General features: G+C 41.7%; 1 protein-coding gene across 1 annotated transcript; it reads left to right on the forward strand.

Moving 5' to 3' along the window:
- Positions 1 to 1,752: 1,752 nt before the first annotated feature.
- Positions 1,753 to 23,312, forward strand: slc43a1a (solute carrier family 43 member 1a). The gene is made up of 15 exons (XM_058650059.1): positions 1,753 to 2,025; positions 8,270 to 8,433; positions 9,125 to 9,317; positions 9,876 to 9,931; positions 11,144 to 11,220; positions 17,871 to 17,963; positions 18,130 to 18,263; positions 18,377 to 18,495; positions 19,236 to 19,382; positions 19,471 to 19,506; positions 19,603 to 19,738; positions 19,859 to 19,997; positions 20,168 to 20,241; positions 20,712 to 20,835; positions 21,443 to 23,312. Exons 1-15 carry the CDS (start codon positions 2,021 to 2,023, stop codon positions 21,638 to 21,640), a joined length of 1,695 nt encoding a protein of 564 aa, XP_058506042.1. The 5' UTR covers positions 1,753 to 2,020; the 3' UTR covers positions 21,641 to 23,312.
- Positions 23,313 to 23,815: the final 503 nt, after the last annotated feature.

Below are 23,815 nucleotides of genomic sequence, written 5' to 3' on the forward strand. Positions count from 1 at the left end.
AAATGTTCTGTGGCCAATTATTAACAATTAACTTTAACATTAGGACTCAAGTCTTATTTGCATATTAGTCACAGAAATCATCATTGTCTAAAATGTCTTTCTTTCTTTCTTTCTTTCTTTCTTTCTTTCTACCTTCCTTCCTTCACATGGCTGCATATTCCACTGTGAATAAAGTATATTATGACACTGGGCTGTAACGGAGTGTAAACTGACCTGACTCGGACACATGGACACTGCAGGTTGCAGGTGAGATTAAAGGTCACATTTCCAGGTGTCCACAGCTGGACACAGGATTATTTTATTAAGGAAATGGGGCCCATATTTCCTAGATTGGCCCCTGCAGCTGGAACACAATGTTTCAGGACCAGGTGTAGAGCTGCAGCTAACCAGAATAAACTATGGCAAATGGCTATAGATTTGAAATGCAAAGCCGGACACTTCCCTGCAGAGCCCAACAGGGAGCAGATTTTCTTCTGGTGCCAGTGATGTCTGAAGTCATGAGTAAGCAGGACTTTTGTGTGGAACCCAGCATTAGTCCAGCTCAGCTGCTGACTGGAGAAAGCAATAAAAACTGAAGGGGAATTAACACAGAAAAAAAATGACCAATGTCTCAAAATGACCAGTGTCTTTTTAAAGACTGTACAGTACTTTTAATTCTCAGAGATTTTTTCTCTCCCCCAATGGCCTCAATAATAAGTGTAGAAGTGCAAATCAGGGGCCAAAGGCCCTCGGCCTTGACATCTTGGAGGCCGGAGATCCACAGACCCCCTGTTATACTCCAATAAATCTGAAGGCCTAACATGCATGCAGAGACATTCCTTAGCGAGTTGCCCAATGACTGTTCAACATTATCATGAGCACCAAACATTCTGATTTCAACAGTGAGGTTCCAGTGAGACCTAATCTCATCACCACAGCCATGTTTGTCTGTTAGCTGAAGCTGCAGACGTTTCCTCCAGTCTCATCTGTCTTCTCATGAAGCGTAAGGTCCGAATGTTTCACTCAAGTTGACGTCCACCATCTGCACTATCTCTGTACTGTGAAGCAGTATTTACCTAATCCCCATATTGAATGTTTTTGGACTTTGGGAGAAAGCCCAAGCACACACGGGGAGAACATGCAAACCCTGCAAAAAGGGCCCGTGTTCCAACTGGGTCGCAAACCCTGGTTTTCTTGCCTAAACCGTGCTGTGTCGTGCAGGGACCATTGTGGAAAAGGGCCATTAGATTCAAATGAGATTTCTTCCCAGTACCTCCTAAGGAAGCTTGTGTAGCACTGGTAGTACACGTACCACAGTTTGAGAAAACATGGATGTAGCACTTTTCAACCTTTATGGAGCAATGTTTTCATTAGGGAGGTAAAGTCACAACAACACAGACTTTAATTCATTTTTCCAGGAACTGTGTTTATTAAATGAACTGTGTTTATTAATAAAAAAGTGGAAAATATTATTTATTTATAAGTTTACATGTGCATGAAGTACAAAATGGCTGTTTCTCATATCATTTGTTTTGTGTGATGAAATGTGAAACGATGCAGCTCCACCATAATAATCCCCGAGGAAGAGAAGAGAAGAATCCACTGTAAGTCTGCACGCATGAGAGTGGACATTTGCAGTGAAGGAGACATTTGTCGATCAGAGAGCATGAAGGCAGGAGGAGGCTGACTTTTCTCTCCTCCCCTCACAGAGGGAGGGAGTTAGAAGTCAAATTAGAAGAAGGGGGGGGGGGGAGTCTATATTGACATCGGAGAGAAAGAGAGAAAAAGAGAGGGGGAAAAAGAAGTGTGGAGACTCAAACAAGCACAGCATCCACACAAAGAGGAAAGGAATCAAGGGAGGGAATCCGAACATTTCCTCAGTCCCCTCTCGTCGCGTTCTGATAATCAAGAAAACCAACAATCATCAGTGAGCGCAGACTTTTATTCCGATTTTTTCCCTCCCCTCATCACACAAAGAAAAAAGGAAGAACCAAACAAAGAAGCTTTTTTTTAAAATCTCAAAGAAGACAATCATCTACAAATGAAGTAAGTAGTTTTACTCCACTTCATTTCCTGTGTGTGTAGTAAAGAAGTAATAACTGAGAGAGAGAGAGAGAGAGAGAGAGAGAGGGGCGGCAGCAGGAACAACCGGCTGCAGATAACTACACGTGGCATGAGACTTAAAATTTTACAACCTCTTCATCACAGGGTCTGTTTCAAAAACCCGCTTACAACTTACAACACAACTCTGTGAGTGTGTGTGTGTCACAGGAGAAAAGACTGAGTGTGTGTGTGTGTGTGTGTGAGGGACAAACCTCATCAGAAGTGGTTCAACTGAAACTGAGAGGGTCGTTAGGGAAGTTCCTGTTCATTCTTTACAGTAGTTCACTCACTCACTCACTCACTCATGCTGCTGTAGTAAATTCATCCATGCTGTTCTCATTAAAGACTCCCAAATGTATTCTCCCCTTAAAGACATTTCTCTCTCACTAAAGACTCCCAAATATATAATAATAACAATTACATATACATACTGTATATATGTATGTATGTATTTATGTATGTATATATATGTAAATATTATATTTTTTAAATGGATTTAATTCTAATTTTAAACTTTCAGCTTTTCTGTGACTCACACACTCCAACACATCACTGGTTTTAACAGTGTCACAATGAGATGTCATGAAAACCACAAGCACAATATTTAAATACGAAAAAAAAGGCAACAATTAAAGCAACATCATTGTCGAAGGTGACTGGCTGACCTGTCTGCAGGGAATCGATTATTCGAATGATGCAGGTTCGCCTCAACTCCCAAATGAATCCCGTTTTTGTTGGTTGTTAGCACCTTGAGTGCCACTCCAAATCTACCTTTCATTCATTTAAAAATATACAATCCTTTAATGTGACATTATCCAGGGTCAAGTACTTCTGTGGCACATGTGTAGAGCGCCCAGGCCGGCTTGAGTCTGACTACGGACCCCAAAAAAAGCCTGAATAACGTGTCATTGTTATTTTTAAAGATGATTGACAGACAGTGTTCAACTGAAACCGAAGGGTTCCCTGGACCCCTAATTGGCAGGGCCGGCCCAAGCCTTCATGTGGCCCTAAGCAAAATTAGATTTTGGGTTTGCCCTTTGTCGCTGCCAGTGATAAAGCCGGGGGAATTCTGCATCATCCCAGCTGAACATGTTCTAACCTAATGATCCTGGAAGCAACATAATATGCAACCGCATCATTTGTTATTTTAATGTTATTCTGTCACTGTTGTCAACAGTACACTTTTAAATAACACACAAGTTAGTCAAAGGTCTAGCTCACAATGCTTACATTATTATGCATATCACATTATGTTTATGGTTGTTATAATGACATTAATATGTAGCATTAATAGTTGTTTGTCACAGGGACATTTTTTAATAACAACAAGCAGATTCATCTTCATGAGGGAAAAAATTGCGAACTGTAGCTTTAAAATATTAATAATAAAAACAAATTTAAGCCTGTTGGTTCCAGTGTCTGATCCAGCTCCATGAGGCAAAATAAGGCTCTTTGTTTGTTTTCATTTAATGTTTTTCTTTAATCTGTAGATTAGATGCATATACAGTATAGATTGGATGTAGGGAAAGAGCCTCTGGATTTGGTGAACGAGTGGATATTATAGGAATTTCGGACAGCACGTGAACGCAGCAGAGGTCTTGCTCCGGGACGATCCCACGCCGCGCCGGTAACCGGAGCCGGCGGTGAGGTCATGGAGGCGGACATGGAGGGAGGGACAGCTGCTCTCTGGCCTGCAGGCAGCTCAGTCCGGGGGGTTTAGTTTTGTGAATCCTCGGGGGGACGGAGGCTCTCAGCGCGACGGGTTTGTTTTCTTGGAAACTTGTGTGAATAAAGAGTTTGGTGTGCGGCTCTTTGTGTCGCGCTGAGGTGGATAAACACGAGTGGTCAAGGTCAGAAACATCCCCACAGGGAAGAAAGAGCCGGACAGCATGAGAGCTGACATAAAGACTAAAGACAGACACGTGACGGTTTAAAATGTGGCATGAATCCTATCAGATATGGACACAGGGGGAAAATTCTGTTTTCACTATAGTATGTAACAGTTATAATGTAACAAACCGCCTCAGTATAAGAACTCTCTGCGTCCATAACAGTGAAGCCAGTCATGGCAACATTGCGTCAGTCAGCGTGGTGTTCAGGTATTTCAGGAAACAACCTCCTTATATGGTGTTCCTCCCAGTGTGGCCTTCCCTCTACCCGCGCGCGCTCATTTACACACACACACACTCTTGTACAGCAGTTCCAGTGAGGACCCAAGTCCTTAACCTAATCCTAACCAAAACCCCAGTTCTAATCCTTGTACTAAAACCGAGTCTTAACGCTCAAAAAGCCATTAAAAGTTGTTGAAGTAGTTGAAGACCAGACAAAATGTCCTCACAAAAATGTTTGTCCTCACAGCTTACCAGTCACTTATAAAGTACCTAAAAGGGACACTTGAGTAAAAGTATGTTACCAGAAAATTACTTTGGTAGAAGTTGAAGTTTACTACACACACACAGAGAGACACTTCACAGTGTTATTACAGGGTTTCACAGGTGTCTGTCAGCCCTAAAAGTGTCCTGTTTTAACGTGTTTGTAAGCTGTTGTGTGTTGACTCTCTCCCTCCCACTCTCTCATTATACATCAGTTCACAGCGATGTGTCTGTTTCCCATAATGACAACACGTAGTTTCCAGGTAACTGTTGCCGCCCTGATCCGTATGAGAAGGTGTGACATGTGACATGTAGAGCTAGTGGTGGCAGCCACCATTAAAAATACTTGACTGAAGAATTGATTCTGACATTTACTCCCAGCATTTATATACAAAGGGGAATTAACAAAGACTTTTTTTTCCCATTATTCTGGATTATTATTATTATTATTAAAACCAGTGTGTATAAATTAAGTAACATTTTTGCTGTTATACTTAAAACTGTATTGCATAACTTTTGAATTAGAACAAATCAAACCATTATTAAATGAGTTCACACAATGTTGATTGAGTCTATCAGCGTGGTGACTACTGCCCCTGCACTGCTGCAAACTAATAAAGTTACATTGATTCTGTTCACCAAGACTAAAGAGAGATGCTTTAGACTCCCACAACCCACAACAAATGTCTACAAAATCTATTTTATTGATTGTTATGCTGTTAAGTTATGAAATGGTTACACTCATTTTAATTTCTCTACAGTTTTACTGTGTATATTTTGTTTGGGTTCACATTGTGGACAATAAAGTTTAACCGAACCAAACCTGAGGACATTTCAGAGCCTGTGCGTTCTTATTTTTACGTGAGTTAAGAACCGGAATCAGTCTTTTTTTTTTAAGTATCTGTGCTTTAACTTAAGAAAAGAATGTGAATAAACCTTTACCACTGTGCCATTGTCCCCTCCTGAGAAATATAAATGAGTGAGGCTGATACTCGTGGTGCAGCCACAGCACAAATTCAATCCATGTGACCAGTTGCCTCTAAACCTCTAATAAAGCGTGTCTGTTTAGAATGTTATTTTCCAACATCTTCTCCATCAACACGCAACACTTTTTCAGAAAGTGTTGACAAAGCGTGGTTTGCATTATAAACCTCACATTACCTTGAGAATAAACTCAATCATTTTGTGTATTTATTTACAGGAGTATTAGAATTGCAGTTCATATTCAAGAGTAATCATCTTCCTCATGCTGGAAAAAAAAGCTAGTAAGATCTTGTGTCCACATCAAGGTTGGGGTTTACTTCAGCAGATTCCCGATGTGGTTTAGTTCTGTTAAATAAACTGCCAACATGAAGTGAAGGTGGCACAACATGCAAAACTGCATTTTATTATATGTATGATATTGCTTCACAGTAATACTCTCAGTTAGTGGTTCACGGCAGATTCTCTCTCTCTGTCTGTCCGTCTTAGTCAGAGATAAATCCTGAGACTGAAGTCACAAACAAATTGGTGGAGTGTGGACACGTGAGCGATGATTTAATGATTTAATTATGTTATGATTTGATTATATTCTGGCCGCTAGAATGCAGAAGGCATTTTACAACCCCCTTTTTGTGTTTTTACTCTAGAACAAATGACTGTTGTTATGTCAACTGGTTTAGAAACAATCAATAGTTGAAGTGATCCGTGAACCATTTAGTCATGGGTCAAAGGTCAATTGCCTTTATTTCATTTTACAGAGTAAAGTGGATAATCCTCTCTCAAAAGTTACTTCAATGTTGGGTTTTGGGGAGCCGTGTGTGTGTGTGTGCTAGCGCGTGTGTGTCTTGTGTGTGCTGAGTGGACTTCCACTGTGGAGTGTCACTTACCAAAGAAATCCCCCCTTTTCAAACTTTCATTTGAGCACAAAGGCAGTTCACTGAACTATGGGTAATCGCATTACACACGCCCCCCATGAGCACATACGCAGACTCGTGGACACACGCTGGGACAAATCTGTCCCATTAGATCTTTTCTCCATCTCCACACACACACACACACACACACGCACACACACACACACTGAGGAGATGTGCTCATTAGGAACTATGATGGAGGCAGACTGGAAGACACTGACATTTTCCCACCCTTTGTTCCTGGTTATATATTTGGACCGATTGCTTCATGTTAGGATGTTTAAATCCACTTGTGTGTGTTAAGATTTATTTCTGCGATTACAATCTGATTCAAAGTTCATTTCTATATTCACTGTGAAATACGTAGATTCAAAATGTGATGAAGCACTTCCACACCTCAGGATCAACACATAATATACTCGTTCTACTACAATCGTTTCATCCTGGAACCACTTTCAAAGGACTTTTGTCACTGTTTTAATTAGTGACGTGTTTGCATGTGTTGTCTGTTTTTATGATGCAACTTTTAAGTGCACTGACGCTGCCGTCTTGACCAGGTCTCTCTTGATAAAGAGATTTTAATCTCAATGAGACTTTTTTTTATACCTGGTTAAATGAGTTTCCAACATTTTTTAAAATCTGTATAGAAGATAGATAGATAAAAACAATTTCAGCCCTGGTGTGTGTGTGTGTATGTGTTTGATCCTGTTGTCTGGGTGATCATGAATGCAATCAGTGTGTCGGTCACTCATGTCACAGGTTATAATGGCCTGTCATGTCACTAATGTGTGTGTCTGTGTCCTGAGTTTATTTAGTCAGTTACATCACAGTTTTTATGTGTGACTTTAAAAGGTGACACTGAAGTGAGGCCACATGCTGTTGGAAGAGGCTCTCAGTAGAAACTCTGCATGCGCTGCTTTCGCATGGAAAAGTCACTCATTTAAATTGTGATCCCCCGTGTTACATAACAAAAGCACGCGGAGGTGCTCGGCATCGTTTCCTCTGCTCAAATCAAGGGTGAAATAGCTTCTCTGTTGACGGCACAGTGGGTGAACTGCAGAGGACAATGAAGGGTTGAGGTGTCAGGTACCCGACTGGGTTTTTACAAAACAGTGAGCAGTCACATGGGCAGTCATTACGCACACAGAGAGAGAATGTACCCATCACAGGCCCGCACATCAAAGTGACTCCTCAGTGAAGGGAACATAAAAACATAAGCATGTGAGTTGTTTTTTTAAATTTAGTTACTGAATGAAAGAAGGTGACCTTCGGACGTCAATATTTTTTACTCATACGACTCAAAATGCGATGATTTCACAGCTTTCCTTGGTCGGCTCCATCTCACTTTTACTGTCATTTTATTCCTTTTTTGTTATGAATGTGTGTTGTTGTGTAATGTTCCGTTTATGGTGGCGTGGCAGCGAGTGGTCAACTTCTTTATTGACTGTCCTGTCAGCCAGTACACAGGCTGACAGGACAGTCAATAAATAGGCACAAGGTGAACTTTGGGTGTTTATAAAAGATGTGATGTTGGTGCTTGTTGTTTTGGAAATCAAATCTCACCGAGGACATCTTCCTAAAAGTGTTTGTGAGCTTCGTTTCCTGAAAAATGTGTGTCACGGACAGCTAATAAATAAGTGTCAGGAAGTGTTTAGAATCTTGTATCTTTTTACCCCAGAATGAGCCTTTTATATTTATATCAGGAGCCCAATCAGCTCTACAGATGCCTGCATTTTGGACCAGCATGTTTTTAACAATAGCCCACCATGGACAAACAAATCATCTTTTGAGTTTTTATGCTACTGTACCTTTAAATAATAATAATAATAATAATACTAAATGTTTTTTTTGGGATGATAATTTGTATTTTATGTGCTCTGTTCTAACCTCCTCCGCCTCTCTCTCTCCCCTCCCTCACAGAGTAGCAGCAATGGCGCCCTCTCTGATCCAGGCCTACAGAAGGCGCTGGTGGATGGCGGTGACGGCGGTGATTGAAAACCTGCTGTGTTCCGCCGTGCTGTTGGGCTGGGGCTCGTTGCTCATCATGCTGAAGAGGGAAGGTTTCTACTCTTACCTGTGCTCAGGTAAAATCAAGTGTCAGCCGGCCGCGACGTCACACAAGAATCTTATCTCCCGCTCTGAAGCCTCCAGAATCATAATGCTCACATTTTGCAACTGGATGTTCAGGAGTGTGACCTGCAACCAGGATAATGTTAGATGTTACCAGCTGTGGTGTTCACTCATAGTATGTGCTGTATTTTCAGAATCAGAATCAACTCTATTGGCCAAGTTTGCATACAAACAAGGAATCTGACTCGGTTCCACTTTTCGCTCTAATACAACCAAACAATAAATATCATCTATTCTCCTCTAAATGGGAACATAATTCACAAAAATTACATCATTATTTGCTCTTATTCTGGGGCTCATGTAGACAAAGTAGTACTTTTCCCCTGAAACATTGTATTTATAAAATAAATACAAAAGTAAGTAAGTGAATAAATAAATAAACAAAGGAATTATAGTCTGTACATTGTTACTGAACATTTTCAATATATTGCCCAGTTCTGTTGTTTATAACAGGGGTCTATTATCATATTTTATAATCTGATCTTACTTAAAAGTCTGTATGGGAAACATTATGTGCAGTAGAACTACGTTTTTTGTTTTTTTTTCCCATTGCCTTTCCTCTTCATCATCTCAGATTTAGCCTGTCCATCAACTGCTTTGACTCAGTCGTGTGTGTTTTGTCTTTTTTTCTTTTTGATTCTACAGAGAACGACTCCGTGGTCATTACTTCGGGGAACTCCTCCACTGGTGAGGTGGACGAGTGGGTCACCTGCGTGGACCAGGAGGAGATGCTGAATCTGGGATTCACCATTGGCTCCTTTTTGCTCAGCGCCACCACCCTCCCCCTCGGCATCCTCATGGACAAATATGGGCCTCGCCCAATTCGCCTGGTGGGCAGGTAAAAACTGGAAAATCTAAATGCACTCTATGGAAAAATAAATGAGCTCAGCTGAATATATATACCTGTATCTAAGAACCTAAGACATTTGCACACACAATGTTTAAAATGTGGCCAAGATCACTGACTCATTCTCAGTTGGCCTAGTTAGGGTCAGTCATTTAGTAACATTCCTTTGCTTAACGGATGCATTCCAGCGAAAAAGAGAAAAGAAAAAAGCCGACTGATAGCATTCCTATAAAGGGAGGGTTGTGTGTTCTGTGTGTGGGTCAATGAATGTAGGCCGGACTCTTTATGTGGGTGTGTCTGCACACTGTCAGCATAGTAAGTAGTGAAATTCTTTGGTTTTGGGGTGTGACGACAACTGTGATCACTCAACTGCACAAACTGTGGCACCGTACACACACGTTGTACACACGTTTACTCTGTGACAGTCACAGTTTGGGTATCTTTGGTGTCAGCCATGTTGCTTCCTTTGACAAAAAAAGATGAATTGATGCACATCTGTCATGACAAACATGTGGCATTGTATAAGTCTAACATGTTGTTTGGTTACAGTACGTGCTTTGGGCTGTCCTGTGGTATGATGGCTGTATCTGCCTACAACACAAATGGTGAATACACACACACACACACACACACACACACACGCAAACTAATTTACCACCCATCTGAAAAGCCTTTAGTAAATAAAGATATTTGTACACTGCAACTGATGCAACCAATCCACCCTAACCCCCCCTGGCTGTCCTTCCATCAAAGCGCCACCCTAAAAATACACAGAACACGCACACATACACACACACACACACTCATGTTTAACAAACAAACGATAGACTATAGTTTTAAACTGTATTCAGACAGCTGGAAATCCGGCACCCGAGGTCATAATATAATATAATATAAAAATATTTTGTCTATAAGAGCAACATTCTTTATGTCAACCTAGGACGCTGAGAATGTTCTTGTTCTTGTTTTATGTAACACGTTTATGTAACACTGGAAAACATATGGAAGAAGTGCAAAAATTACACGGTAAAATGAGCATTAGCATGGTGCTAAAAAATGCATTTCCAGTGGTTGTTGTGCCCTGTAGTGTTTTTTCTTCTTCTCTCCTGCATCGCCCCTGTGTGAATGGTGTCATCACAGGCATGCTGGAAACAAAACGAGTCGTAGAAGTTTCTTTACTAAAGCAAGGATCGTGACAAACATCCATCCTAACAGCTATGCTTATGACTGGAGGAGGAATGTTAGCTGATCAGAGCCGAAGCCGATAAAAAACCCAGGAGTAAATGCCAATTTAACTCACTCCCAGTGGTAAAAAAAACAACCTTTAAAACCTGTCATTCAATGGGACTCTTTAACCAGTAGTAATTGGGCATAAGTGAGTAAAACCTTGGAGCTGCTGAGATGACTGAAGCTGCTGCAGCCTCAATGAATCAATTATCACATTTAACTGACAAGATAAAACTAAGAAAATGCTTCCAGTGCTGATTTTCCCCTACTAGCAGAAAATAAATATACCGCCAATAAGTATGTTTGTATTTAAGTGTATAATTGCTTTAAAATAAAAATTTCGTAGCCTTAGAATAAGCCTTTTATATTTACTTAAAGCAAGGAATGTCCTTATGCAGGCCACCATACAAATAGACCAACCTTTCAGAGAAAAGCCACTGCTGTTTCTCACTGCAGTAGACATCATTCACTCTCACACACTGAAGCTTGAAGTGAGGCCACAGAAATAAATATGTACAACACTGTGGTCGCACTTCTCCTCGAACCTTGTAAACATCACTCTTAACTCCTCCTCCTGTGTTGATCTGTAGTTCTGTCTGCGCTCATCTTCTTGGCCCTGTCCCTGAACGGCTTTGGAGGCATCTGTCTGACCTTCACCTCCATCACGGTAAGACACAGAATCAACAGAAGACACCCCTGATCAGTTATTAGTGCATTACTGCACATAGTCAAAGTTAAAACATGCTTAAAAAAGACAGATAGAATCCATTTGGATCTCTTCAATCATTGACAACAGCATCTGTGCCACTTCTTGGTTTTATTCTGAGTGAAGTTTATTGAGACACCCTTATTTTAAAACGAAACGATTTTTCGTGTGGGAACAGTGTCGTGCCAAACACAAAGCGCTGGACCTGAAGTCATTCAATTCAATTGAAGTCACTGAATTCCTAAGTAATTGTCTTCACATTCACACTGTGTGCCTCACGTACAGAGTATTTTTAGAGGCATTTACCGGAACGCACGGTATAAAATGTAACATCCAATATCCAACAGGTGATGAGCAGATGAGATAAAGGAAAACACATGCGCCAGTAAGGAAATACAGAAAACACTTAATAAAGTGGTAAGGGCATTTGTTCACAGCATATTTCTCCTTTCAGACCCTGACAATCCTAGTAGAACAGTTTCTGCCTCTCTGGCACCAACAACCATGCTCTGAATGCGTAGAGTTGCTGTCATGTGATTGGCTGATCAGGTACTTATGTGAACATGCACTTGAACCGGCCTGACTCATAAAGTGGCCCATGAGTGTGTGGAAGAAATTAGGTTAAAAGGGTATTTTCTTTCACTGTATGGTACCAAGCGTTGCCTTCTCTGTTGTAGATCACTGAAAACACGTCTGTTACAAAAACACTATAAAAGTCTTTAATCTGAAGTGAGAAACTGAGAACTAATGTGAGTTCCCTGGGAGCTAAGAATCTCAGTGTGTCTGTGTCCACTATTTGTCCCACCTGAGACAACAGTGAGTGTTGTGACAGGGAGCTGTGTTTGTGTTCAGTCACATCAGGTCACGTGTGTGTATTTGCTTGAGAAGTGTCTGCTGGTACAAATATTATGAGGTGCGTTTTAATTTTTGCCACTGCCATCTTGCACGCAGGCAGGTATTTGTGTTATGACGTGTGTCGGGTTGTGTTTGTGTGGGTGTCTATAGTGTTTATGTTCGAGCTGCTCATGACTTCTCCCCCGATAGAGACTCCCATTTGTGGTTCCACCAATGACAGCGCGCCGTTGACCACACACCCTTCCCCCGGAGTCCAGCCCAGTCACCTCTATTCAAAATAATCAAGGCCACTAGTTTTCTATCCCCCCCCCGCCTCACTTTTCTCGACTTCCTGCTGTCCGCTGGTTCCTCTGTTCTGCCCAGCGGTCAGCAAAAAAATCTGCGTGGAGCCTTTTCAACTCCACATGACTACGCACATGTGTGTGTGCACGCGCACGTACACACAGAGAAGTGAACATGAAACAGATGTTTGGATAAGGAAAGGTTTACGCTGAGGGTCATGCTGTCTCATGCTGAGAAAATGACTAGAAGACACCTGTCCACGTCCCTCTGTGGACAAAGGTCTGTTTATACTCTATGCGTTGAATCAACACCATAGGTTTGTTGAACGTACATTATGAACACAAACGTATGATAGCCTGATTAGAGGTCAACTAATATGGGTCTTTCTTTGACCACAGCTGATGGCAGACCCTTGTCTGTCCCTCCAATCTGCATTGTATGTTTACCATACACACACACAAACGTGATCAGATCATGTGACGTGGACTACAGGAAGAGACATGCTGAATTCAAGTAAACATTACATGTGCCCTGCAGCTAGACCTACTGTGACTGTATCCTCTTTCTTCCCCTTGCATAATTTAAAGAAGAAAAAAAGTAGTCAGACCGATCTATATCAGGGTCATAAGGTGGAGTATTGATTAGCACCGTTGCCTTGTTGTAAGAATATCCGGGTGTTCCAGTTTCCTCCCACAGTCCAAAAAAACAGGTTAATTGGACTCCCTGAATTGACCGTAGGTGTGAATGTGAGAGTGAGGATAAAACTGTGCACAGTGAATTTATATGAATGATTTATAGCCTGATTGACCTGTGTGAACACAGCAATGTGTTTCGCTCAAGTTAAAGTAAAGTTCAGTCAAGGACATGGTTGTGTGACAACACGGAGAATGGAATGAGGTTTCTGCCCCTTGCATTTACCGTCACAGGTGCAGGATTGTCCTTCAACAGCACTGGCTGTGAGCGGGGGCTTGGTTGTAGGCCGGCCCTCACTCCGATTACAGGGACTGTCACTCTCGACCTGCAGACGTCGGTGTCAGGTAGCAGAGATAGGCAGCAGAGCTACTTTAAAAAGAGTTGCTCTGCAAATAAAAGCCTCTATAAGTTTAAGGTCAAGTACTAAAGAAATCTCAAAAGCAAGAGTTTCTTATGTCAACTTCTTCACTTCTGACCATTGTTTGTGTCATGCAAGTTCCGTGCAGGTGGATAAGAGCACTGTGCTAATGCTGTGAGGAAAAACGGGATTTTGAGAACAGTTACGTGTTCCTTCAGCTTCAGAGACACTACAGAGCATGTTATGTTGTTATGAGTGTTTGTGTTTAAAGGTGTTCCTCCCTCAGTGTTTCCATTACAACAGCATCATGTGGACTGGTTCAGTGCAGTAGCGGGAGGGTGACGATGATGGTAGCACGTCGCCACACTAAAAACAACATTGGGTGACGTGTTTCTTATGCAAGTGAAATTAGAACCGCAACTTTATCCACCACGTCCCACCAAGTGAAAAGTTGACAAAACTGAAAAGGGACATTACACTAAAGGGGACGCAGCTTCCTGTCCACAATTGTCGCCACATGTGGAAACAAAATTCAGGGAACAGGTTAGAGGTCAGTTTGTGATTTGACTTGATGATGTTCTCACAGACACGTTCTTATAGGTGAGGTCAAAGTCAAACTGAGCATAGTGTCCATCTCTCAGGCCTCCAAACGTCTCCTGACCAGCTGTGTCCCACACATTGTACTTGACGGCTTCTTTCTCGCTGTGTAGAGGATCAGTGGGTGCAGCTCTTCTTCCTGTGATGAGCCTCTTCACAAATGTTGTTTTTCCAGGGCCCCCCCGACACCGACTGTGACACATTGTGCTGTTTTGTCTGTAGTTGCTGCCATTTCCTTTTCTCCTTGTCTGCCACTTTATCCTCCACATGAGGGTCACGGGGTGAAAGGCGGGATAATCCCTGGACAGGTCACTAGTCCATCACAGGGCAAGCACCTAGAGACCAACCACCATTCACTCTGCCACTCACCCCTACAGTCATGCACACATGAGGAGAGCTCCACACAGAAACGACCCTGTTCTCCTGAAATAAATTGGAATAATGTAAATTCCTCTCAATATCAATATTTGTTTTGTAAATGATGTAAATAGAATCTGTTCAACTCAATCAAGAGTTGGTGTCATTTAAATCCAATCACTTTTTGTGTAAGTTCAGGGCCACGTGATAAGAGCATTGTGCCAGTGCTGTCAGGAAACAACTGTTTGACCGTCTCTGTGTTAAGAGAGGGGGCAGAAAGTTGGGGAGGAGAGAAGTCACTTCTAATCAGCTGTGGTTTAGTGTGTCCTGCTGGGAGCTCCACAGAGAGGAGCTGCAGCTGTGGCTTTTGGACAAAAGGAGTTACTCCCTCATGCTTCGCTCATTCACCATCACTCATCAGTCATTATAATCATCATTTTCCTTACGTCCCTCTTGTGCTCATTAAGCCTTAATTAAAGTCACTGCCAAAGTCTGACAGCACACATGTGAGCGAGCACAGCACGAGTCGAGCACAACCTGATCAGCTGTGACAAGTGAACAGCCAAAGTCTTCCGCCCGTGTGTGCCTGTATGTGACTTTCTGACTGTGTGCTTCCTCACAGTCACGTGTTTCCGTCCTCATCCGCCTGGCAGAGGTAGCATGTGGGACATGTGCAGCGAGATCCTGTGTGTGTGTGTGAGCTTTGCCAAAACGCCGCGTAGGGAATCTGGCACATGTGCGTTCACGCGTTTTCCTCGCACCCGTGTCTCTGAGACACACTCAGGTCGCTGCTCCCACACTTATGAAAGCAAGCATCAGTGCACTGACATTTCACATGGCTGGAATATCTTTGCTTTAACATTAGCAAGAGATGCAAACTCCCCTGTGTGCACAGAGGGCCCCTGCTGGCATGCAACAATACTGTCACAGTCAGAGAGTTCGGCGCTGCAGGTCCCGTTGGCCACAGACGGGCTGTGAAGTCTTTGGATTCTCAGAAGCGCTGAATGAAGATGGGTGTTCTCATGGCTGTTTTTCTCATCGCGCTCAGACAGTCAGGCTCTCCCACGAACATCCTCAGGAAAGCTTTTTTTTCCTGTTTACCTACCAACCACATTGTTGTGTCAGCACTCCAAGTGACCTCAAACCTCCCTTAGTCCATAGTGTGAGCAGGTATGGCTGTGGTATGGCCATATATATATATATATATATATATATATATATATATATATATATATATATATATATACATATGACATATTTAACAGTTTTCACTGAAAACATCATTATTTAGTAGGGATGCACCGATATGAATATTTCCACCGATACTGATATCCGATATTAATATTGCTGCTATGGCCGATAACCGATATCTACCGATATCGATATATGTTTTTAAAAAAAAGGTTTCTGAGATGATAAAAGTTTGTACAGACTTTTATCCTTTATTTTCAAAACATGTTTTACCTCCAAATAACAAGGTTACAGGGCGACCATAAGACACAAGTAAAGGTTTTTAGAATCCTTTAGCACTTGTAGCAAGTGTGTAACTAAATTATAGTACAGTTTAACTGTTGTTGCGGGGTTCAATATGCTCTATCAGCCGTTGGACCCTCGGTCCTTCACTATGGAAAAGGGCTGGTCGTCAAGAGCAATCATTTCCATTACCTTGATCGTTATTGCCCTGGCCAATGTCTTCCTTTGTTCGATTACTTGCTGTATTGGGCTCCCAGCTGCACTGCTTTCTTTTTTGTCTGCCGCCTAAAGTTACTAGCGTTCGCTTCCTGCCATTGTTTGTATACTTCTGGGTGGCGGTTTTTCAAATGACATAATCAAATTTGTGGTATTGAATGACTTGACGTGGAACCCTTCTCGCATTACCTCGACTTTGCAAGTGTTGCATAATGCCTTTCGCGTATCTTCTATCGACACCCTGAAAAAACGTCCACACCGCTGACATTATCTCTCCTCAACACACACACACACACACACACACACACCTTGTGCTGCACTTGCGTCCCTGTCACACGCTCAAACAAATGCAGCATGGCCTCCCCTTCCCGACACACATACACAAACAGCAAATAGACGGGTATTAACATCGGTTGTTAAAATCGGCGCAGTTTTACTCATTGGACCGATGCCGATATGTTAAAAAATTACGAACATCGGCCGATACCAATATTAATGCCGATATATCGTGCATCCCTATTATTTAGCAACTGATGACTACAACACACTCAATAAAAGAAGGGTCAGAGGGAAGTTAACCCCTGGGTCTCATCACCTTTTCTTTGAGATATGAGCTGCATGTTCAACAGTCTGTGGTCGTGGAAAAAAGGCAATGTAAAGCCTCCGCATCAGCGGTACCTTCACATATGTAGATCACCCACGCCATGTTCACAGATGCCTTCCCAGACCATCACACATGCTGGTTTGTGCACATTGAAATGATAATAGTCACAAAAAAACAAGCTGAAACTTGTTTGACCACAGAACATGTTGCCACTGTTTCTCAGTGCATCTCAAATGAGAAAATGAATGTGTGGCTTCCTCTTTGGCACCGGGAGACTATGTTCATCACAGTAGCACTGAGACAGTTTCTCATATAATACTGCCTGAGGGCGCGGTGATCATGCACATTCCACCTTTATTTTCCCAAACTCTGCGAAGTCTTTGTTATTTATTTCCTAATTTAATTGTTAATCACAAGCAGGAGTCTCTGTGTTGAGAGAGCTTGTCATGCAGCACACTTTAAAATCCCATACATGTGATTTTTTTTTTTTTTAACCATGACTGACCCATTTTTAAAAACTCTACTCAAACACACAGTGAGTGTGCTGTCAGCACAATAGGTCATTGTTATGTTTAAACTAAGCTACTTACTACAGTAAATAGGTCGATTTTAATATATGATGTGTTACCGCCTGGCGCTGTCTCCTTGTCCCTCCTTGTCCCCCTTTGCCTCAAGAGCTGGGTTCAAAGCGCCCTGTGGAGTTTGTCAAGAGCTGACTATATGTTGGCTTTTATATCTTAATCCTAATTCCATGAATTTGCACACATTGCAGGGGGGGGAAAAATACCTTGAATGTGTTGTCGACAGACGGCTTAGTGTGTGTTTGAACTATGGGGTCAGGGCCCAAACTGGGTAATGACTTTCTTGCTTCCCATGCAGAAATAGGTGTTAGTGAGTGCAAACAGTGTGGGCAGGAACAGCTCATATAGTCCTTGATTTAGACCGATTTTCCCAGTGTGGTTCGTCCAGGAGTTGTGCGCCCTCTGCTGGTCTCAATAAGACACTACAGCTGTACAAAGAAACATGTTTTTGGCCTAGTATAGTCTGTGTCAACAGTGCCTATGCTAAATATTTGATTTTATTTGTTTTTTGTTTCTGTATTTAAGTATAGACTCTGACTAAAGCTGAGACTTTATTTTAACCTGGGTTTCCTTCTTCATTTCTCTGTCCTTGCAGCTGCCCAACATGTTTGGCTCCCTGAGCTCCACCATCATGTCCCTGATGATCGGTTCCTATGCTTCGTCTGCTGTAACCTTCCCTGGAGTCAAGGTAACGGGACACAATTCTAGGACTTCAGGAGTGGCGTTCGTTACATGTTGACATTACTACTGTGTGCTGCCTTAAAATAAGAGAGTTTAGCTTCTTCACATTTCCACAAACCGCTGTATCTGTGTCAGGTGACAAGCCTCTCCGTCTCCCTCCTGTTTGTCCCCAGGTGATTTATGATGCAGGTGTCTCCTTCGATGTGATCATGTGGGTGTGGGCCGGCCTGGCAGGGTTTGTCTTTTTCAACTGTTTCTTCAACTGGCCCGCCGAAGGCTTCCCAACTCCAGATGAGGTGGACTACAGGTCAGTTCCTTCACCTCACTCGTGCGACTACAGAGCAAAGAATTATTTATTCACCACCATGACGACAACCCTCCAACGCTAATCTGTGTCTGTTCATATTTTGTGTTCAACAGCAAGATCCAAGACCTGAAAGACCTGCCTCCATCAGAGGAGAAGGAGAGACTCGGTCATAAAAACGGAGACGTGCGACGCTCCACCGAGAAACTTCCTAATGGTTGTGACGCTGCACCCAGTGAGTCCACAAACACAAACACAAACAGTATTACATCTAAAATAAAAAAAAAAAAAAGTGTGAATTTCTCTGTGAGATGAATAAAGTATCTATCTATCTATCTATTATACAATCGCTCAATGTTTGACGTGCTTGTGCAAGTTAGCACGTTTTCTTTTTCTCAGAGACGTGATCAATGCTGCTAAATCACTCAAGCTTTAGTTTTCGGATGATCAGTTGCGTTTTAATGCTATTACCATGACATCAAAGCAGCAAAGTTATAACTACTATTTGACACTACTTTAATACAAGTATGAGAACTATAAGATGGGAACTGTTGCCAACATTTATATGTTACATTTTTAAATGGCACAGAACAAAGAACAATCCCAAATGGAAAGAAGATTCAATTTTAGCCTTTGCAGGTTGCTCATTGCGTTGTTTTAAAATGATTTATCGGTCATATCATTTTAATTATGGTCCTATTACTAAACTAATGTCATCAGTTGTATATAAAAATAACATTGGTCAACCAAGTTACCAGTGGTTACATGTCCATCGGTACAGACTGTGTGTAATTCTACCTGTTTTAGGTAAACATCAGGCATAAAATGTATAATTTATGAAAAATAACAAAGCTTTTAATCATCTTGTGACCTCTCTGACCATAAGTGAGGAACCACTGAGTTAATAAACAGACTCATCTTGTGTAGTAGCTGTAAAGTTTACATTATAAAGCCAACATCTCCCTCTCTCTGTAGATGCCGTTCCTTTCCGCCGCTCTGTGTTCTCTCCCATCTTCCTGTGGAGTTTGGTTACCATGGGAATGTCCCAGCTGAGGATTATCTTCTTCATGGGCGCGATGAACAAGATGCTGGAGTTCATGGTCACGCACGGTCAAGCACATCGTGAGTGCCGACAGGATTTCTGTGCTTTTAAATATTGTACATTATTTGAACTCAGTGCTGACAGAGTGCGTCTTTACCTGTATTTCAGCAACTGATGAGATGGTGGCTGTAGCGGGAGAAAAGGGTGAGTTTTCATTTCTGTACTTTTGTAATTCATCTGAGTTCATGTGTTACATGTTTTCTTCTCCTCCTTCTCCCTTTGATTGATTTTTGTCTCCAGTGGGCTTCTACTCCTCCATCTTCGGCACACTGCAGCTGCTGTGTCTGCTCACATGTCCTCTGATTGGATACATCATGGACTGGAAGATGAAGGAGTGTGAAGACGAGAAGACTTCTGCTACACGCACAGAGACCAGGTAATAAGTGTGGCATATGTGGGAAACCTGTGACCGAACCAGACAACCCTCTAAGCAGCAGCTGACCACTTTGAATTCGCTCTGTGAGATAACGTGACGATACGCAACCTCTGCTTTTAGCCCCAGCGGACAGAGCAATGGGCCCAAGAGAGACCGCAAGATCCAGAAAGTCACCAACGCCATGAGAGCCTTTATCTTCACCAACATGCTGCTGATCGCCTTCGGATGCTGCTGCCTCATCGACAACCTGCCTCTACAGGTAGCACACAAACACACACTGGCCAACACTAACACCTGAATCTGACACCAACGAAACCAACAAGACCTGAATTCAAAATCTGTTTCTTACTTCATCAAACGATTCCCAACAGTGCAAACCGCAGTTACAAGCAATCCCAGCTCTCGTTGTAACTTTATTTTCTCCTCTAGATTTTGACCTTCATCCTGCACACCATGGTCCGAGGCTTCATCCACTCCTGCTGTGGAGGCCTTTACGCTGCTGTGTGAGTGCTGCACTGTTGCTTCATCTGTCTGATGCTCTGGATGAGCTATCTTACGTTTATATATTTTTTAATATTTGCTCCTCAGTAAGACGGTTAATATTCAAAATCACCAAGCTTTTGTAAGAAGTTGTACAATCTCATGTCCCACCTTCAGAGACAGTTTACAATGTCAGACAATTGGTCCTCTCTCATGCACTGTTGCTCTCATTGCCACAACTTGTTCAGTAAATCCCCAGGAAGTGCAGAGAGAGCTGACGGAAACTCCCTTTAACCGCCATGTTTAAGTTGTGCTGTAAAGTTCTTATCAACAACAGACATGATGGCAGTTTTAAAACCGCAACAGATCACGCACAAACTACAAGTGTGGAAAGCACGTGTAGTTTGTGGCAATGAGTGATTTGTCTTGAAAATGTCACTTTCAGTTTCTTGTTCCAAACCCCATGGTAACCACTCAAGTGTGTCGCCCACAGCTACCCGTCCAACCACTTTGGCACACTGACCGGCCTCCAGTCCATGATCAGCGCAGTGGTCGCTCTGCTGCAGCAGCCGCTCTTCATCACCATGGTGGGACCGCTGCATGGAGACCCATACTGGGTGAGGACTTGCTCTGGCTTCCACACTATTCAGACTCATGCACATGTGCACTAACTCTCTCTCAGCATGGTTCATCGTGGAACCAGTCACAACAAATAAGTTGTTCTACTAAATCTAAATTATTGAGCATAGCAAGCCCACAATAATTTCCCGCTCAATTTGACTTATGTTCTCAATCCCACCATTGCTGCAACTAAAGACTTAATTGGAATTAAGGTTATCTGCTCCATGAATACACCATGTACTGATACCAAAACTATGGTAATATCTATAGCAGTCACCTGGTAATAGCTTGAAAGTAACAATGGGAAATGTGGGACATCAGGGAGGATTAAATTATCAGATTAAATTTACACATTTCACATCACACTTTAATATGAAGGTTGTAACCTGTAGCAAAATCCTCATTACCAAGCTACTATCCTGATAATACTTTGGTAATAACATGGTATTTGAATTGTAAATGTACATTTACAGATTTCAGTATGAAATGGTTTTTGTAATGGTACATTTGGAGGCTATTTATCCAACGCAATTATCACATAACATTTCATTTGTTAAACATTTGCAAACATTTACTGACAATCTGCATCCAACTATCCTTCAGATCAACCTCGGCCTGCTCATCACTTCACTGTCCGGCTTCCTGTTGCCTGGATACCTGTTCTACCACCGCAGATGTCTGGTGAGGGAAAAGGAGGCCAGAGACAAGCAGGTCAGCGGCCCCGAGATGCAGGCGCTCAACCACACAGAGGCCAACGGCTTCAAGCCCCACAGCAACGGCATCTCTGCTGTGGAGGCTTAAGACAACGCAACACTTTCAGCTTCCAACGAACCAGAGCAGACACATCGTCCACCCACAAATTCAGAGCAGGACAGGAAAAGATGTATCATTATCATTTGTTGCTGTTAATTTATTTTAGCTAAGGTCAAGGAGCCAAATTAGAGTGATTCAAAGCCATCGGTCACTCACATTAACATGCAGAGTACTTGCACTCATGTCCACTGCACTTGAAACATGATATGTACAGTCACAGACGTCTGAAACAACAGCACAATCCTAACGCTAACACCAAAGAACACCTTAAAGGTCCAGTGTGTAAGAAGTAGTGACGTCTAATGGTGAGACTCCTCCCCTCACACTCCCAGGGAACCATGGTGGCCTTTGCGTACCAGAAAGGAAGTTATTGCTTTCCGCTAACGCAGTAAACCTCTGCTTTAAAAGTTGAAAGGCACACTCCAGCTGCTTTGTCCTGTCGGGCTGTTGTAGGAACATATGTGTTTCCACCGAGTGGTACGGTTCGGCACGGAACATTTTTTTTTTTTGCGTTTCCATTCGGAATAGTACAAAAATAACCGGCCCCGACCGTACTGTACCATTTTACTCCCCTAAGGGAAGGGTACTGAAAACTGGAATGGTACAGTCCGGGAGGAGCTAGAAGCGGTCTGTTGTGTCACGTTCATTGTCGTCGCACTGGTACAGTATGACTGCACGCTAAAGGTAAAGGTACTGTTCTCAGTCCAAACGCAAGCTTGACCCAGGGCTTTACCGAACCAAACTATACCGTACTGTACTAAACCAAATTGTACCATGATGGCAACACGGCTACAGTGGCACAAGATGGCCGCCATAATGCCAGGACCTTGCAGCAAGTACATAGAAAACATTTTAAAGCATACTATACTATACAAACATACTAAACGTATTCAGTTTCTGCGAATAAACCCACCATCATCATCTTACACACTGGACCTTAAAGATATTTGTTCAGTATTTTTTTTTTTATAAAGAGAAAATATTTCATATATTGTGCTGTTTCTGCTGTAACCTATTAGGAAAAAATTTAAAATATATACTCAAACACTATTAAAAACACACTTAATGAAAGAAATGAAAGGATCTGAATCATGAATAATAGAGTTTTGATATGTAGGAAGAAGGCTTAGGAGCAGTCACACAGACACACACACATGCAGGTAGACTGGTTGTAGAGACATATCTACCTCCACTTTAAAAAGTTTTGTACAGTCTCTCTGCAGCCGACTCCTATGTCCTTCCAACTTTGTTTTTTGTCAAATAAGGAAGTATTAAGTTTTAAATGTCAGTGGCCCCAAAATGAAAATAATCAGTGCACATTTTTGTCCATGTGTATTTATGTCATGTTGATTCTGCCCCCTTGTATTTCTGGAACTGTTTTAGGACAATCTAATGTAAAAAGAAAAAAAATTGAAGTCATTTTTAAAGGTCGTTGTTAAACACTTTGTACTGCTTTATGCACAGGAATGAACTAGTGTGTGTATAAAATGTATTTAAGTGTCCTTTTATACTCGTATAGCTGTCGTAGCATGAAAAAGGGAAGAGTTTGTTTCTGTATTTTATTAGCGTGCTGATTAAGTATTCTTGTTTTTTTGTTTTTCTTCATGTACTGGAGCAAACCTCCAAGTATTTTGTAAATAGAACTAAGATGTGCCTTTTGTATCTCTCTCTCTATATATATATATAAACGTGTATATATGTATATGTATATATATATATATACGTGTATATATGTATATATATATACATATGTATATATATATATATATACATATATGTATATATATACATATATACACGTGTATATATATATACATATATGTATATATGTATATATATATATATATACACGTGTATATATGAATATGTATATATATATATATATATATATACATATATATATATATATATATATATAAAATGCAGTGGCTGTGGCTGAACTTGATTTATAAGGTGATGTCTCAGCTTCAGTGCTAATTCAGCCTTAACCATTGAACCTTGTTTGAATCAAGACCAATTTGAACAGAAATGTTCTTGTTTCACTCAAAGTGACAACACAATGTACTTCATCTACTCTGTAGATTCATGTAGATTTGTGAGATCAGTTGTAATGTATATATATTTTTTCAACTCAGTCCATTTCAGAGGAAAGACCCGCTATAG

This window comes from Solea solea, chromosome 14 (assembly GCF_958295425.1).
Source record: "Solea solea chromosome 14, fSolSol10.1, whole genome shotgun sequence".
Lineage (NCBI taxonomy): Eukaryota > Metazoa > Chordata > Actinopteri > Pleuronectiformes > Soleidae > Solea > Solea solea.

Coding starts and splice junctions, on each gene's coding strand:
- slc43a1a (XM_058650059.1), top strand. Junction 18,264..18,376: donor CCAGATGAGGTGGACTACAG/GTCAGTTCCTTC, acceptor TGTGTTCAACAG/CAAGATCCAAGACCTGAAAG. Junction 19,507..19,602: donor GGCTGTAGCGGGAGAAAAGG/GTGAGTTTTCAT, acceptor TTTTGTCTCCAG/TGGGCTTCTACTCCTCCATC.